We start from the raw sequence: 18,928 nt of genomic DNA, 5'->3' as shown, positions 1-18,928 counted from the left end.
ACACAACATACTGTTCCAGCTTGTACTCCACAACATGACAGCCATGACCTCAGTGACTGTTTCACCACAAGTGTCATCTGAATTCTTCCCCCAAGACACCAGTGTCTCTTACACCATAGGTGGAAACTGCCATTACAGCATGTCCTCACTTCTCACCAGCCACCTGGCCTTAATTTCTTCAGTCTCAGCATTTCTTCTCAGTAACAATTCCTTTCATTTTTATGTATCTTTTATGTCCTGGCTTATCTATTTTTCACTGCCCCTCACCTCTACCACATAAAACGCACTCAGCTTTCTGCTCTTATTAACTCTTGCACGATGTTATGCCAGTGAGCTCTGTCTTGTTTATTTCCCTATCTTCCACCTTCAAGCTCTCAGGTTTTCAAGTCACATCTAATGCAGTCCCCAACAACCAACTGTCCTCATCCCATCTGGTAAGTTTCCCGTGACCTGGGGTTCTGGGTACAACTTTTCCAAACTCTCCCACTGCCAGAAGAATGAAGCATTCATTCCAAGAGCTTGCATATTTCCTTATCCTTTAAATATGTTTTCACCTGCCCCTGCCTAGTTGGTAGACTTTTTATCAATCCATTTACATGAAGTTTCTATCAGGGAATTGGAGTTATAACAGAAGTGTTTAGTGAATCCTCTTTGAAATAAATATAAATCCTGATCAGTAATTAATACATACTCCCATCATTTACTCAATTACTTTATTGTTGTAACAATGTTATGAAAAGGAAAGTTGCCACTCACCATATAGTGGAGTTGCTGAGTGTTCCAAATAGAGCTTTCGGCCCATAACGCCTTCATCAAAAATCCCCCCCCCCCCCCCCCCCCACACACACACACTAAAGGCTACTGTAGCTATATTGCAAGCAGCAACACCAGTGCACGATGAGAGTGGAGGACTGGGTGGGGGTATGGAGGAGGCTGGGGCAGGCAGTGGAGGGATAGTAGGGTACGGTTAGGGGATAGTGCAGTACAGACAGCTAGGGCGCATGCAGGAACAAGGTGGAGAAGGTAGTGCAGCTTGTGCAGTCGGGAGGTTAGACAGAGGGCAGGGGAGAGAGGGCAGCGGAAGAGGACAGAAGTAAAAAGACTGGGTGCAACGGTGGAATAAAACTACCCATCTCCGGATGCCACCCCTCCTTCCACAATGACTTCCACCTGTTCAGATTCCACCAATCCTAAGCCCTCGCCAACATAGTCCTGCAAAACCATATAAACCTAGCCCAAACCTCCTTGCAGTACCTTCACTTCATCTGCAAAATTCTCCTGCTATGCAATCTGAAATTTCTGGAACCCACAACAACACACACTGAAACTCTTGCCATCCAGGAACTAGAGCAACATGGACAACGCCACCTGAAAAAGCTCTCCACCCTGCTCACTTCCTATTCCCGCCTTGCAGTACCACAACAACCTCCATACCTCCTCCACGCCGCCTCAGCTGACAAACCCTGTCTCGCAGACCTACTACATTTACTCCACCCTCCAAACTCACTCCCACGACCACACAATATTCTGAACCTGAAAGGACCTAAAACGGTGTCATGAATCCTTCCTCCAGAAGCCTTAGCCCCACAGAAATATTAGTCCTTTCCGAAGACCTCGCCTTTTGCCCCACTCCCAAATTCAATCATGCAGGACTTGTTAGATCATCTCACCTCACATTCTCTCCTCCTTGTCGTTACAGTAGAAATACTTTTTCCACCACCAACCCTACCAATCAGACTCAACCAAAGACCAATGTTGAACTCTGCCTAACTCAGTTCACTCCTTCATCAAACCGTGATCCACCCCCACTGCCCCCAAACCACCCCATTAACTTTCTAGAATTTCTTAACCTCAAACGTTGTCTCACCATCATTCCCCAAGTCCCTCAACATGTAAACTAACCTTACATCTGCAGAAAGAATTGCAGTCCACCATCTAAAAACTGATCCCGACCTTATAATTTTACCTGCAGACAATGATTCCACCACTGTTGTTTAGAACCGCATGCACTACCTGGCAGAAGGACTCTGCCAGCTGTAATATACATCTACAAACCTTGCCGCAGTGACCCCATTCCAGAAATCCAGAAGGATCTCCTGTCACTCCTCGATTTCTTACACCCATCCCAGAACCTCACACTGGAGTTCATCTCTCTGCTCACCCCTACCACTCCCCACACTCCAATCTTCTACATGCTTCCTGAAATCCATAAACCCAACCACCCATTATGCCCCATTGTGGCCAGTTACTGTGCCCCCACTAAGAGAATTTCTTCTCTTGTTCCTCCACCGACTCTACACAGTTCCTGTCCCTTTACCACCTGGTGCCCTGCTTGTCACTATTGATGCCACCTCCATTTCTCCAATGTCCATGGCCTTATTGAACACTACCTTTCCCAACGCTCGACGGATTCCAAACCAACGACCTCCTTCCTAGTCGCCATGACCAACTATATCCATATTCACAATTACTTCTCCTTTGAAGGCATTACCTACAAACAAATCCAAGGTACAGCTATGGGCACCAGCATGGCACCATCCTATACCAACCTATTCATGGACCATCTAGAGGAATCCTTCATATACACCCAGAATCCTAAACCCCTCACCTGGTTTAAATTCACTGATGGCATCATTGCGATCTGGAACATGGGCGAAGACACACTATCCACATTCCTCCAGAACCTCAACAACTTCTCCCCCATTTGCTTCACCTGGTCCTACTCAACCCAACAAGCCACCTTCCTGGATGTTGACCTCCGCCTCAAAGATGGCTACATCAGTACCTCTGCCCATATCAAACCTATTAACCACCAGGAATACCTCTGCTTCGACAGCTGCAACCCATTCCATACCAAGAAATCCCTTCCATACAGATTAGCCACCCACGGTTGCCGCATCTGCAGTGACGAGTGTTCTTTCTCAAAATATACCGAGGATCTCACTGAAGCCTTCACAGATCATAATTATCCTACCAACCTACAAAAACAAATCTCCTGTGCCTTACCTTTCCAGTCTTCCACCACCTTCCAAAGTCCCACCGTCCGGCCACAGAGCAGTATTCCCCAAGTAACTCAGCACCACCCAGGACTGGAGCAACTGAATTACATTTTCTGCCAGGGTTCCAACTACCTCTCACTGTGCCCTGGAATGAGAAATGTCCTGTCCACTATCCTTCCCACCCCTCCCACAGTTGTACTCCACCATCCATCGAACCTACACAATATACTCGTCCATCCATACACAACCCCTGCTTCCAGCCCCTTACCTCATGGTTCACACCCCTGTAATAGACCTAGATGCAAGACCTGTCCCATACACCACCACCACCACCACCCCACCACCACCACCACCACCACCACCACCACCACCACCACCACCACCTACTCCAGTCTGATCACAAACATCACCCAACCCATCAAAGGAAGGGCTACCTGTGACACCAGTCATGTGATCTACAAGCTAAGATGCAACAACTGTGCTGCATTCTTTGTTGGCATGAAAACTAACAAGCTGTCTGTCCACATGAGTGGCCACCGACAAACTGTGGCCAAGAAACAAGTGGACCACCCAATTGTTGAGCACACTGCCAAACATGAAATCCTTCATTTCGATAACTGCTTCACAAACTGTGCCATATGGATCCTTTCCACCAACACCAGCTTTTCAGAACTGCATAGGTGGGAACTTTCGCTGCAATATATCCTATGTTCCTATAACTCTCCTGGCCTCAACCTTCATTAGTTGTCGTCCTCATCCATCCACCATCCCTGTTCCCATTCCAGCACTATACAGCCCTCATTCCACTATCACACCCAGTCTTTTTACTTCTCTCCTTTTCTGCTACCACCTCTCCCCACCTGTCTCCGTCTAACCTCCCGACTGCACATAGCTGCCCTACCCTCTCCACCTTGCCCCTATGTGTTTCCTAACAGCACGGCACTGTCCACCACCCCAACTCTAGTATCCCTCCCCCTGCCTGCTCCAGCCTCCTCCTTACCCCCCACCCAGTAGCCACACCCATCATGCACTGGTGCCGCTGCTCGCAGTGTGGCTACAGTTAACTTAGACAGGAATCGTGAGCGCAAATTGCGCGCGTGTGTGCATGTCTGTCATCTATTTTTGATGAAGGCCCTACGGGCCAAAGCTTTATTTGGAACTGCCTTTTTGTTGTGCCTATCTGCAAATCAGCATCTCCACTATATGGTGAGCAGCAATTTTCATTTTTATAATATTGTTACATTCCACTGTGGATTTTCCATTGTTTAATTATGTTGCTGTAATATGTCCATACTGGAATTGTCAAAGCTACATCAGGGAAATTTTACTTAATACTTTATTCAGTATTCAATACATGTGAGGAGGGTAATTGTGACTTTTTGTGGGTGCTAGATGAGTAGCAAAGAGTACTTGGAAAGAAACTTACTACTGCAGACGCAGACATCCATTCAAACATAGGTACATCGTTTTAAAATCACCAGAGGATTTCAAAAGGCTGGTTTGTCTATTTGGAACTGAACAAGAGCAGGTTTGTATTGCATCATAGTCATTGGAACTGTGCTACACAAGAATTAGAACATTTTCTCATGTTATTAAAAAAAAATGTGGTGTGTGGCTTTCCCTTTGCTACGTTGCTTAATGAAGCGCTTGCTCAAAAGGATGAGTACCATAGCCAAAAAACAGGGATACACAACACTGCACGAACAGTCCTGTATGTTGCGACATTTCCCATACAACCGATTGCCATACTTAGTGCATGAGCTCTCAAAGATGAGAGAAATTTGCCATATCTTGCGTGTCACCTTTTGTAAATGACTCTGTGGAACCAGCAGAACATTGCTGCAATTGTAGGCAGCCTATGAAATTCTAGGGAGCCAAATTGTTTGTGAGGCAGCTGTGAATGAACCCACAAAGAAAGACAACTTTAAGAGTTGAATCATTTATCTAACAACATCAAAAGGGAAGACTGTTTACAGAGCTCCACCAGCTCAACAGACAGCAATTCTGGTACAATGAGCAGAGAGTGCTCACCTGGGAAAATTATTCAAGTGTACTGGAAGAAAAAACAGCACCCAGAATTTTGCCACCGATTTTCAGTGAGCTACAAATTATTAGCAAGTTTTGAAATTTGCCATAATCTCCCATATTCCCTCCCTCTATTCAAAAACATACTATGTAGTGATACTATAGGGAGAATAGAAATTTACGTCAGCAGTCTTGAGACACCAGTAGAGAGATAATACATTGAAGTATCTGTTTTCAATAGACATAGTGTATATCCTGATAAAAACTACTGTAACATGATCGAAGCATGAGTTATTTTAATAGTTTTAAGTATTTTGTATGGTGGCAAAATAGCACAATCTAAAAGATTCTAATGTATACTGAATGAGCCACCATTTGTCAAAACTGGGCTGAAAACTATGGGTTACATAAAATGAGACTGAAAGTGGTAGGTGGAGCCTCCTGTGTACATACATATCATCACACAAAAATAAACCACTGTGGATACACTTGTAGACACGTCACCTACCTTGGACCCTTTTAGATCCATAGAAACCAACAACTTTCATTTCATTGTTTCATGAAATAATAATAACTGAAAAGTAAATGTTCAGATTTCTACCTGTTTACTGTTTAGTTTCCGAATTTCTTCTTTCCCCATGCCCATACTGTGCAACCAGTCTTCTCCATCTTCATCATCAAAATCATCTAAATCCTCTTCTTCTTGTTCCTCAGCATTTTTTGTTTGTTCTCCCTGATTATCTTCTCCTGCTGAATCCTGGGTCTCGTAACCCATATCTGAATTTGTACCCTCTGAAGAAGAACGTTTGCTTCCACTTGTATTGCTTTTCTTCAGTGGCATTGTAAATACCACATCTGTGCAAAATTTCAAAGTATGGTATGAAAATGCTGAAATGTCAGCAACAAAGAACAACCCAAGATAACAATTTCAATAAATTATGGGCAATTGCTGTTCAATAATTACCTTCCAGAGGCTAAAGTTTTAGTACTGCTGACAAACAAATTCAAAATCAAAAGTGACCTGAAGTGAGAAAGCAGGTAATTCTGAAATTAAAATTACTTTTACACGTGCCTATTAGCAACACTAAACATTTCCCCCAGGCCAACAATTCCGTTTGATAATTTACTAGTTTTTTTTATTAAATGTTTTTGACATGAATACAATTTTAAGCTCAAAATGAGAAAGGGTGTTTAAGACAACTAATGATGTCATATTCGAGAAGTACTGCATATATACAAATGTGTATGACCTCTTCTTACTACTGAACTAAAACTTCTGAAGATTAATGAAATGCTCACAGATGCTGACTCGACTCGAAAGGTTAAAACTTATTTCAGACAAGATCCTCACCTTTTGAAGGTAATGAACTACCAAATGAAATAATGGAAACACCTAGTAGGAATATCAATGTAAATGTCTTAATTGTGCCTGTCTTCTTTACAGGAACAAGAAAATGAGCCAGATGAGAATGTTGTGCCTTTGGTTAACAATTGTAAGACAGTTATTGTCATTCAGGTCAATGTATTTAACACAATGGACTGGAAACAAAACTCTTCAAAAGAATCCTTCTATTACAAGTTTTAGCAAAATTTTGTACCAAAAACCTGATTAATGGAATACAAATGTGCTGCTTGTCTTTTAGTTTCAACAGTTTAATAAATGTGAAGGTGTTAATTCTAACAATACCAAGCACATCATCATACAATTTTTCCACTATAACACGACCGTGCGGTTTCACTGTTGTATGTCTGTTAGTTATTGTTCAGTGCTGTATTGAGTAGTAAGTTGTGTCGCACTGTTTGTGAATTTCGAGATAGCAGAGCTAAGGAGCAACATGCCTGCATTAAATTTTGTGTGAAACTTAAGAAAACCTATACAGAAAAACACCAAATGAAGCAGGAAGCCTATGGTGATTAGTTCATAAGCCATAGTAGTTGTTACAAGTGGTTTACGTATTTTAAAAATGCACAGATGGAAGTTAAGGATGACTCTCATTCAAGACGCTCTACGGCATCTACCGACAGTGCTCATGTCAGGACTGTCAACAAAGTTGTGCATGCCATTAGAAGACTGACTGTCGAGAAATTGCAGAAGAATGTAACACTTCAGTTGAGTCATTCATTAAATCCTGACAAAGCATCTTGGAATGCATCGTGTTGTCACCAGGTTTTTCCCATGGCTCATGATTCAAGACCAGAGAGACCTTCGCCTTACAATCTGTGAAGAGCTTTTGGACTGTGCAAATGAGAACATGTTCCTTAAGAGAATCATAAGAAGAGACATAGGCCTACACTTATGATATTGAGACCAAGGTTGTCTTCACAATAGGTCAGGAAAGATTTTCGAAGACCAAGAAAAGCTCGTCACATCAGGTCAAGTGTCAAAGCCATGCTGATAGAGTTCTTTGATTTTGAAGGATTAGTTCAGCATGACTTCGTGACACAGGGACAAACTATTAATTGACAGTACTGTTGGGACGTGGTGCGACATCTTTGAGAAAATTTGAGAAGAAAACAAAATGAAAAGTGGTGAGCCATTTTATGGCTCTTGCATCACAATAATGCACCCGTACATTCACTCCTGTCAATGTGCGACTATTGCATATAAAATGAAATCACTGTGCTGCCTTGCACTCCGTACTCTCCACACCTGGTCCTTAGGGATTTTTTTTTTATTTCCACAGCTGAACACCCCATTGAAAGGATGAAGATTTGCAATGCTACATGAGATGAAAGAAAACTCACAGATGATCCAGCACGAGGAGTACCAAGACTGCTTCTGGAAGTGGAAACACCATTGGGAGCAGTGTATCGAGTGTGGAGAAGAGTATTTCAAAGGAGACCATGCACAATAAGTAAAAGGTAAGAAAAATTTTGTGCACAAAGATCTGGAATTTGTTGAACACACCTCGCATTTGTTACCTTCTGTGAAGGATTGTATTCTACTTGGTAAACTAAAATACTGTGACCCTAATGGCATAGCTCTTGCATGGATGATGACTACACGAGAGAAAGCAGAGGGGTCTCAGGTTTTGTCACAGGCACTATCTCTGAATGAGCAACATAACAAGAGACGTTGCACAAGGATTAGTACTGAACCCCTCTCTCAAGCTTAAACTACATGAATAATCTTCTGATCATTTTCAAGGGCAATTCAAGAAGTGTAATGTATGCAGGTCACACAGGCATATTAATGAAGTGTCAAACATAAACTTAGGTGACACAGCTAATATTTATGTGTAAATTTCATGAAAATTCACATTATGTGATTCCTTTTGACACCAGAATATACATTAATGGTCATACCTAAACAAAACACACTGCATAAAATTTCTAGGAATACAGCTGGACTCCAAGACAAAATACAGTCAATACATACGTAAACTAATCAAGAAACTCAGTTCAGCAAGTTTTGCCCTTAGATGCATCTTTCACTGTGTTGAGGCAGAGACAAAAGTGTTGAGTTATTCTGCATATTGCAACCTTCTGTTGTCTTATGGAATTATCATCTAGGGCAGTGCATCTAAAGTGCATTTAAATTCCCAGCTCATCACTCCAAATGAACATTAAAGCGCTTAAACATTTGTTAATAGTGGAAGGCTGTTAAAAGTTCTGCAGAAAGCAGAGGCAATTGCAACAGCAATTCAGGTAAAAAGTTAATGAAATAACTCGCCAAAATGATTTCATTCTCCATGTACAAAAATAATGTGTTTTCTTTCTTTTTCATGCCCATGCAGTAACACAGTCGGAAAAGATGTGAATTGTTTACAGTTTTTCTTTTTTTTTTCTTCAACTGAAAGAAATTTTATGCTGGCTTACAGGAATCTACTGCAAAGATAAAAGTTAAGAGAGCTACTAAATCAATTGAAACAGAAAAAAAGAGGAGGATTTACTGATCTGAAACTAGGCAAATTGCCCGACTCCCTGTTCCTGTCCTGGGGAGGTGATACTGCAATCCAATAGCAAAAATGTTGTGCAAAATAGGTAAGTATAGGTCTTGCAGGAAGCTCTTAGTTCTTACACTGATTTCCAAATACTTTTGCTACCATGTGGTTTTGTCACTGACAACAATAACCAGTTTAGTTGAAATGCTAATCACACGAACGTAATACAAGACACAAAAATAGCTTTCATGTAGGTTTTGCCTACTTGTGTAAGGTTCAGCATGGAGTTATGTACTCTTCATGCGAAGATTCAACAAGATGCTATCTAATCCAAAACAAGAAATTCAAGATGTTTAGCAACGTGAAAGAAAATTAGAATCATACCTCACCTGCCACTCCGTCTGCAAATTATCTGAATCTAGACTCAAAGATTGAAAAGTTCTATCAGAAACATGGCAAATAGTTTGAGACTGCTGGGCAAGTAGTAGTGGGCTGTAAGGAGTTTACAACCCATGGTTTTTTATCACCATACTGCATTTTTTTATGATATAGGCCTATGTTTAGTTTTGGTAAAATAAGAGAGACATCAAGATAGATTGTTAGACATGTATATTCTTTTTTTATCTTGCAGAATGTTTAAGATGAGTTTTATGACAACAGGCCATCAGAAAGAAACAACATAGTGCTTGCACTGAAGAGAAATGACATTTCTTTGGTTAAAGTGCACTTCTGAAAGGAATAGTACCACAAAATGAGAAACAATGCCACTAAAAATATAATGAAGTTTGCAGTGTAGGAATCAGTAAATCACAATCTTGGTAAAGAAGTAACTTAGAGAAATCTTTCAATGTAAGCATAAGAAAGGTTTTCTTTTTTCCAGTGAACAGCCGACATCAGGTGCATTAGTTCATTATCTGAGGTATGAGGTGTCAAACAATAATGTCATTTCCTCTAAAATAAAAACAAGATCATTTACATGACAACCATACATTAATCTTTCTTAACTCTTACCAAAAGCCTCTGAACTGTCAAATAAAGCTTTTACAACAGAATATAGGTACTTACCTTCTTCTTTTAGCAACTGCCTAAAACCTCTTGTTGTTGGTGTAACAAAAGCATGTGTATTGCTGAAACCACCTATTCCAGCTGCACGAAAAAGGCACGTGAAGGTGTTTGTACAAACGTAAAAATATGGACACTGGCATGCCCGAACAAGCTGGAAGCAGAAAAGAGCTATATTAATGTTTATCAAGAAAGTTCTTAATACATTATGATGTTAATTGTGAAATCATTATTTTTTAGTAGGCAACATTATTAACAACAAGAAAACAAGCATTTTTGTGGAGAATGTTTACGGTATAAAGTCAAGTGCCAGCATGCCAGTCAGGAACTATGGAGAAGAGATGGCTGATAGAAGACATCAGCCAATTGCATGCTGACTGACCCCTCTCCAGGACGACAACGTGACAGCAGCAGCCCCTTTGTAAAGAGGACATAAGTGCCGCGGCCCAGTTTAGCTACAAGACTAATAACTTGTATAGCAGCAACTTAGGATTGTCTACACTGAAGACGATTGCTTGCTTTGTATGTCACCCTTTGCTTGTGTCACTCCTGTAGTAGTCAAAAGTTAAATATTGTCTCTTTTCATTTTGATATATAACTCATTAACATTTGAATTATTTATCTAGAACACCGAGTATGTAAGATTCCTAGACTCCGCATATTTGACAACGAGCATAGAGGCATAATATTTGATGACTAGACTGGATTTAACATTTGGCGACAAGGTGTAAGAAAACCCCACTGCTTGGCTGCCACACTTGTTTGTCACTGCTGAAATTTTCTTTGCTTGTGTGCTTATTTTTATGGCTAGCATTGTCTATTTATTGCATTCGCCTATTCCACAATGAACAACCCACCTCTCCCACCCCCAGCACAGGCACCACAGCTGCAAGTGATAAGTGCAACACAGCTAACACGGATGTTTCAGATTCAGACGTGGCAGATAGCTACGCTATTAAACACGGTACAGCTCCTAGTGAACGCTGTGTGCCCAACGGAACAACAAGTAATACCTGTAGCTCCAAGTGCTATACTGCCTTTTCGCCAGTTTAATGAAAAAAAAAAAGAGGAATGGCTTGAGTGGTTGCAACAGTATTAAGCCCACATCATTGCTCACAACATACCAAGTACTGTGAAATTACATTACTTTTTGTCAATGTTATGAAGTGCAGTCTTTTGCCTCATTCAGAAATTGTTCCCTAATGCAACTCTGAGGAATCTTTCCTATGATCAGGTTGTAGATTCGCTAACTAACTGTTATGACCCACAAGTGAATGTGTGGCAACTAGGTACCAATTCTTTCGTTGGAAACTTATTGCGAGTGGGTAACAGATTTGCAGTGTACGAACAAGGAAATGCCAATTCAAATGTGCTTGTGGTGCATTATATTCAGATGCTATATTGCGTGATGCGATCATGTACAATGTAACTGGTGTCAGACACGTAGCGCAAATTCTAGATCAGTATGATTCAGGTGCCGCGTCAGCCAATAAATAAGAGCAGGCACTAATTTATCAGGTTGAGTCGTCCCTTGCTTGTGACCGGCTTATCAGGCAGCAACAGCCCACGGCCACCAAGCCTTGTAAACAGTTCTCTACACAGGCGAACAGAATTAAGTCATGCCATCGGTGCTATTCATGGCACAAACATCAAAACTGCCCATTCAGAGAAGCGCAGTGGCAAGAAATGTCACATGCAATCTGTATGTTTGCAACGGAACAAACAAAAATTCTGCTCACTAACATAATTCTCGTCACAGGCCCCATGTAATCAATGCAGTGTATTCAAAGCCTGCTACAGGCTTAAGCAAAAGTAGCAAGAAAACACTTTCTTCAGTGCTACTCCAGTCCAACAAACTTTTTGTTCATTTGCGTATTAATGGAAAAGTATGGAGTTTCAGTTGGACACGGGTGCCTCTGTTACACTGCTGAATCGTACCACATATTAACTGGTAAGACTCCAAACGCCTGTCTAAAACTAGCAAGCACCTGACAGCTCATAATGGACAAGACATTCCCGATCTCAGAAACGGTATTTTACCTGCCATGTATTGCTCGTATATGCTAACTGTGACTTTCACTGTGCTACAATCACGCAATTGTGAGAACATATTTGGTCTTGATTCATTTGATTCTTTTGGCTTTAAACTTCAAGATAATGTGTTGTCAGTGACTGCAGTCAATGCTAAAGACAGAGTACCTAGATTGCTGAAAGATTCCCTTAACTCTTTTCTGAAGGTTTAGGCAAGACTAACCATTATGTTGCACATATTACTATGAAAAACAATGCAAAGTTGAAATTTTGCCAGGTCAGAACTATTCCCATTGCATTACAGGACAAAGTCGCTGCTGAACTTAAAGAATTGCAACATAGGGGAGCTGTTGTGCCCATCCAGGCTAGCCAATGGGCAAATCTCCTGGTTTTGCTCCCCAAACCTTCAAGTTGCATTCGCCTCTGTGTTAGCTTTAAGTCTACAGCCAACCCACAAACTGTGATTGCCATGCACAGAGGATCTCGTGCACAAATTAGGCATTGGTCGCTACTTTTCAAAAATTGATTTGCACGACACATATCTTTAAATACCACTAGAAGGCGGCTCTCAAAATGAGTGTGTTGCAAACACTCATTTGGGCTTGTTTAAATATTTGTGCTTGCCTTTTGGCAGTGCTTCAGCATCCACCATTTTCCAATGGTATTTGGAAAAGCTGACTGCCCAAGTACTGAAGTGTTCAAACTGTTTGGACAATACTCTCGTAGCAGGTTGTACACCTGAATAACATATTGAAAATCTGCATGCTCCGTTTCATGTGTTATCTGATGCAAGACTAAAGTGTAGACTTGGTCAGGTCATAAACAGTCAAGGTGTACATCCTCTTCCGTCACATCTGTTAGCCACAGGAGACCTGCCAGTTCCTCACGATGTCACAGAATTGCAGCCAATCTTAGGGAAAATGAATTATTATATTTGGTTCATACCGAATGCGGCACAAATTGCAGCTCCATTGCATTGCTAGGTGCATTGCTCAGTGATCAATGCTTGGTTCACATCGATCCTCACAAACCAGTTGTGTTGCAGGTTGACAATTCCTCCTATGGAATTGGTGCAGTGGTTTTGCACAAGTTTGGTGATAAAGACAGCCCTATTGCTTTTGCATCAAAAGTGTTGTCCAAAGCTCAGTGTAAATATTTACAAATCGAGAAACAGGCATTGGCTATTTTGTTTGGTGTCACCAAATTCCACCACTACTTGTATCACAGAAAATCCTACGTAGTAATGGATGACAAGCCATCACAGTCCTTGTTTCATCTGATGAAGCCGGTTCCTGTACAAACTGGCCAAAAATTGCAAAGATGCGCTTTGTTGTTGTCTCAATACCGGCATGAGATTGTGTTTCGTCCGACAGTTCAACATGGCAATGTGGGCACACTTTCACATCTTCTGATTGGCTCTGATACAGACTCTGACGCTTTTACTGCATCCTGTGATCACATCGATGCTCACAATTCTGAATTTCTTCAATCCTTTCCTCTGAACTACAGGAAAATTGCACAGGCCAAGGAAGTTGATTCATATTTGAACATTTTGCTAAAATACATCCACACATTTTGGCCTAACTTATTGCATAGTATAAAGAACCCTATAGTTCGCTGATACTTTGCACGTTGGCATAGCATCCATATACACCAAGATGTGATTCTTGTTAAAAATGACAGTGGACATTCATGTATGTTGATCCCCCAAAGCTTTGCAAAAAGAAGTTTTGCAATTGTTTCACCAAGGACACTGAGGGATTGTTCATATGAAACATTAGCACATCGACACAGTACTTGGTAGGGTATGGACACCCAAATAGAACAGATGATGTTACAGTGTCACACATGTCCAGAAAATCAGTCCGCTCCGCCACAAAAATTCTCTGCTTGGCAAGTCACAATCACCATGGCAACATTGCACATAGACTTCGCGGGACCTTTTTGAAACACTCGTTGGATGGATGTGGTACACTCCCACAGTAAGTTTCCTTTTGCTGTCCCAATGAATTCAACACCATATAGCACAGGTGGTGGTGGTGGTGGTGGTGGTGGTGGTGGTGGTGGTTAGTGTTTAACGTCCCATCGACAACGAGGTCATTAGAGACGGAGCGCAAGCTCGGGTTAGGGAAGGATTGAGAAGGAAATCGGCCGTGCCCTTTCAACAGGAACCATCCCAGCATTTGCCTAAAACGATTTAGGGAAATCACGGAAAACCTAAATCAGGATGGCTCAAGATGGGATTGAACCATCGTCCTCCCAAATGCGAGTCCAGTAAGCTAACCACTGCGCCACCACGCTCGGTCATATAGCACAGTTCAGGTGTTGCCTATTTTTTGCCTCGAAGGTTTGCCTGAACTCATAGTTTCAGACAACTGCCCTCAGTTCACACCACATAAAACTGTATCATTCTATGAATGGAATGGCATACGGCATCTACCTAACGCACCGCTCCATCCACAGTCAAACAGCAAAGCAGAACCGTTTTGTCAGAACCTTCAAGCAACAGTTGGCCAAACTTTGCACCAAATACACCAGGGATCAAGCAACTGTTTCTCCCCTCCTATCATTTGCATCCATTAGATGAACCATCACTGGCAAAATTGCTTCACGGCCGCCGCTATTGGACACTGCTTCAGCTGCTCCGACCTCCTCAGCAACCGGCACTGAAGGAAGACCGTAAGTATTGCTTTGCGCCGCATGATATCGTGTTTTTCAGGGTTTTTAGTGGCAGCAGACAGTGCGCGCGAGGCGAGATCCTTCATCAACTTGGCGCACGCATATATCTCATTTCAAGTCCCAACAATTGGCAGCACAGATACCACAATAAAATTTGCCACTGACATGTGTACGGTGATCCTTCTGTATCTCTTTCCCCAAATTCACGGATCCCGAGGACAGTGCGCCACAACAGCCACCAGAGTGTGGCAGCACGCCACCGCGGGATGGACCCATGGAGATGGAGCCTTCACCTCCTCTCATCCTACTGATGGAGCTGGACTCACCCACACTGTAGCAGCCGACGCCTTCTACATCTTATTATGGGTCACAGGAGGTGGAAGCGTGCCCTTCTGGGCATATTCTGGGGGACATTTCCACCAGAGTGAAGGCCGGATGGTGGGGTACAACTGGAACTCTGATGTCCCCTGAAGCCACACCTTCAAGTTGAAGCGTCGATGCTCCTGCCTTCCCCCACTGTTGTCAAGCTCCCTATATGACGACGGTCCACCACTCTGTGGGGGAAGAATGTTATGTCGTAAAGTCAAGCACCAGAACTCAGTCGGGAACGATACAGAAGAGATGGCTGTCAGAATCGTACACTGGTCGACCCCTATCCAGGAAAACAATGCAACAGCAGCGGCGCCTATGTGAAGAGGACATAAGCGCCACGCCTGACTGGCCACGGCCCAGTTCAATAGTAGCTTCAAGACCAGTTACTTGTATAGCAGTGACTTAGGATTGTCCATACTGATGATTATTGCTCATTTTGTATGTTGCCTTTGCTGGCAACACTTCTGTGTAACAGTAGAAGTTAAGTATTGTCTCTTTTCATTTTGTAATAAAACTGCTTAACACAATTTGTTTCAATTGTTTATCTAGTGAACCAAGTAAGTAGGAATTCTAGACTCTACATATTTGACAATGAGCATAGACACATCATATTTGATGACTAGGCTGTATTTAACAGAATGCATCAAGCAAATGAATACAATTAACAGCAGTGATGTTGAATATCTTCACTCATTAGCTCCCTGACTGTTATTTAATACAATTCCACAACTATTCTACGTGGGAAGACTTCCACATGCTAATAAATTACTCCAAGACAGTCAAAGACACAAATAAAAATTACCTTACTTCAGACTAACTAGTGTTAAAATCCTTTACTTAAGTACTGCATGATGTTTTGATACAAAAACATGAACAAGATAATGCCCAAGATTAGAATGTGTACAGACATGATCAAAGTAATGTATTGGACAATGGAATCACAGTACTAATTTAACAGCCGTTCCTCTTCGCAATTCATTCACTGAAATGGAAATAGAAGTAAATGGACAGGCATAAACATCATGCTGCTAGAACCCGAATCTTATTTCCTAGACAAGCCTTTCACAAAAATCTTCAACCACAATTTAAGAAGAGAAAAAAAAGATAGACTAATATACCTGAAAAAGGGAGCGCAGACTCTCACCCCACTCATAATGCAGAGAATCCCGAAGCTTAGTGTCAGAAGCAAAGGGACTGTTAGCAGTATCGCTGACTCGCCCTGTCGAGCGAGGGAACAACTGTAACCATGGCAGATATGGATGCATCCACACTAGACAGCATTGGTGAAATCTAGCACTTGGACTAGTGTCGAGCCGCTGATAAGCATCTGTTGACTTATTTGGGCTGACACTCATACATCTCACAAACCTGAAAGCAACATTTATACCAGTTTCAGTACTATCAGACACAGTTAAATACAAAATAGGGCCCTGTGCAAAAACTGTGATTACACATACTTAAACATGAATTACAGACATTTCATACAATACTGATTTACAACAAAGCAATGTCTGCAAACCAGCCCAATACAACAAGGCAATCATTACCAGATTAACACAAAAAGGCTGAAGAAAAGACTTCTACAATACCATTGTTAACATATGACAATTAAGGCTGTGCACAATGACAATGCATCTCATCTCAGTGCAAAATGAGATTAAGCTTTAACTCAATGTGCGTATTCCAGCAACTTCACTTTTGTTCCCACACAAAACCTTCATAGGTGTTGATCATAACAGACACCTTCAACGCACAAGGAGGAGGAAAGAAACACAAAAAATAGCATGAGACTCGGTTTTTAAGAACGTTTGAATTATAATTGTTTCAGCCAATTTTACTAGGCTGATAGCAAGCATTGAGCTTTTGTAAACTGATCAATCACCATGTGCAGGCATTACCTATTTATTGATTGATCAGTAGTTGACATAAACATGGACACTGAATACTTGCAAGTGTTTGTGCTCTGCTTATAAAATGAAGGCAGAAGAAACAGTCAATAAAATACTGAATACCACCAGTTACAAGTGCAAGACAAGTAAAATGTCAATTCAGTAGGTTATATAATTGCAAGAAATGTAGAAGGTCAAATCAATAAGTCCTTCAGAATTTTGGGAGTACACCACTGTGTCCATCAACAATTTTTATATCTTACTTGCAATTATTTCACCTCATATTATGTACATTGGAATGTCATTCATGATAGTATTTCAAGTACTGACAGACTTATTTGCCATGAGGTAATTTAATTTAAGAGAAAATATTCAGTGTGTTTCACAAAATTAGACTTTATTCATTAGAAATTAGAAACAAAAGTTCATAAAAGTCAATCCCTCATTCCCATCTTCCGATGTTCCTACAACATGCAACTCAATAGTATTAACCTACTGAAACAGCAACTGATGAGTGAGATCCATGTAAGTGATTAATTTGTTTGGCTCAGCATCAGAAATTAAGTACTTGGACTGGATGCTGTTCCTGAAACTGTGCTCCACATTTATGAATCAATATATACCCAACCTTAAGGCTCCTCTCTGTCTGAAGATTCAGCCATAATTGACTGTTCCACCAGCTTTGTCAGGTCTACAAAAATGTTTCTAGTAGTATGTCTTCATTTATGGCAGGCAAATTGAAAAGCCGTTGATTGAAGTACATATACTTTTTGTGTTTCTTTGCAGGTTGCCCCGATTTTATATCCCTCTGGTCATTATATTGCTTTCTGAAGCTTTTCTCAAATTCTGGAAGCAATTTTGTGGTTTACTTATTGTAAGAAACAAAATACATATTATGTCTTGAATTGCGCACAATTTCAACATTTGCAAAAATTAGTAATTTGATATTTTAACTTATTTACAGACATTTGGCTGCAAGGAACAGCTTCCAGGCACTTCACTTCAAATATTTTCCTAGATCTAAAAATGTCAGAGAAATAAGAGATGCATGCAATACGTTATGGAAATTCCTCTAATGTATTTATATGTCAAAAAAAATTACCAAACATTGGATAACTGCAGCATAGGGATTTTATGAACGAACTCATTTCCTAAATTCCTTGGAGCTATAAACGGAAAGCAAATACGCATAAAGAAACCAAACAACATGGGATCACTGTACTACAACTACAATCAATATTGTTCAATGGTACTAACGATGATTGTGGATAGTAACTATTGTTTTTCAATGGTTGGTATAAGAGCATATGATAGTTGCAGTTATTCAGAAATATTTAAAAACATGAATTTTTGGAAACAACTTTCACACAACAATTTAAAGAATCCTGACTGAAATTGTTTACCAGTAGACACAAGTGGAACAGCAATGCCTTTAGTTTTTGTTGGTGAAGAAAGAAATTTGACATCTGCAATGAATCTTCAATTATAGACTATGGGCAGCTCACAGGATGTGAAAGTGTGCTTTTGGCATTAAATATTTTATGGACTATAAGATGCAACAGACTATTACGACATACCTTAATTTTAAGCAACCTTTTAAAAAATCATCTTTTTATCAGTTTTATTATTAGTCTGCAAAGCCAGACTAAAAAAAATTCTTAGTTTATAAAACCAAACTGACCTATAAAATCGCTGAAAACTGTCATCTGAAATTTCTTCTTCTTCTTCTCCTTCTTCTTCCCCATCATTGTCCTCTTCTCACCCAAGACAGTCTTTGCTGCCATCAAAAGCGATACTTATGATGCACTTCTCAAAAGATTTAACAATAATGTCTCCTCTCACTCTAGACCATTACTATTTTATCCACCGTCACACTTGTTTGACTGTAGATTGTTTCAGAGCTCCCTTCGCCAGGAATTCATGTTGGGTTTCATCCATCATCCATTTTTTTCCATTCCTTTCTCGTATACACTGTAAATGGTTTATT

General features: G+C 40.9%; 1 protein-coding gene across 1 annotated transcript in view; it reads right to left on the bottom strand.

Annotated features, from left to right (window-relative positions):
• The window catches only part of LOC126284247 (protein downstream neighbor of son homolog), an 84,524-nt gene that overhangs the window by 14,357 nt on the left and 51,239 nt on the right, over positions 1 to 18,928 (bottom strand). Inside the window, exons 5-7 of the mRNA XM_049983044.1 lie at positions 16,171 to 16,420; positions 9,974 to 10,124; positions 5,626 to 5,879 (exon numbers count right to left, since the gene is read on the bottom strand). Of these exons, the coding sequence (XP_049839001.1) occupies positions 5,626 to 5,879; positions 9,974 to 10,124; positions 16,171 to 16,420 (655 nt within the window). The remainder of the gene's footprint in view (positions 1 to 5,625; positions 5,880 to 9,973; positions 10,125 to 16,170; positions 16,421 to 18,928) is intronic.

Source organism: Schistocerca gregaria, chromosome 8 (assembly GCF_023897955.1).
Source record: "Schistocerca gregaria isolate iqSchGreg1 chromosome 8, iqSchGreg1.2, whole genome shotgun sequence".
Classification (NCBI taxonomy): Eukaryota; Metazoa; Arthropoda; class Insecta; order Orthoptera; family Acrididae; genus Schistocerca; species Schistocerca gregaria.
This window is presented reverse-complemented; position numbering and strand designations above follow the sequence as displayed.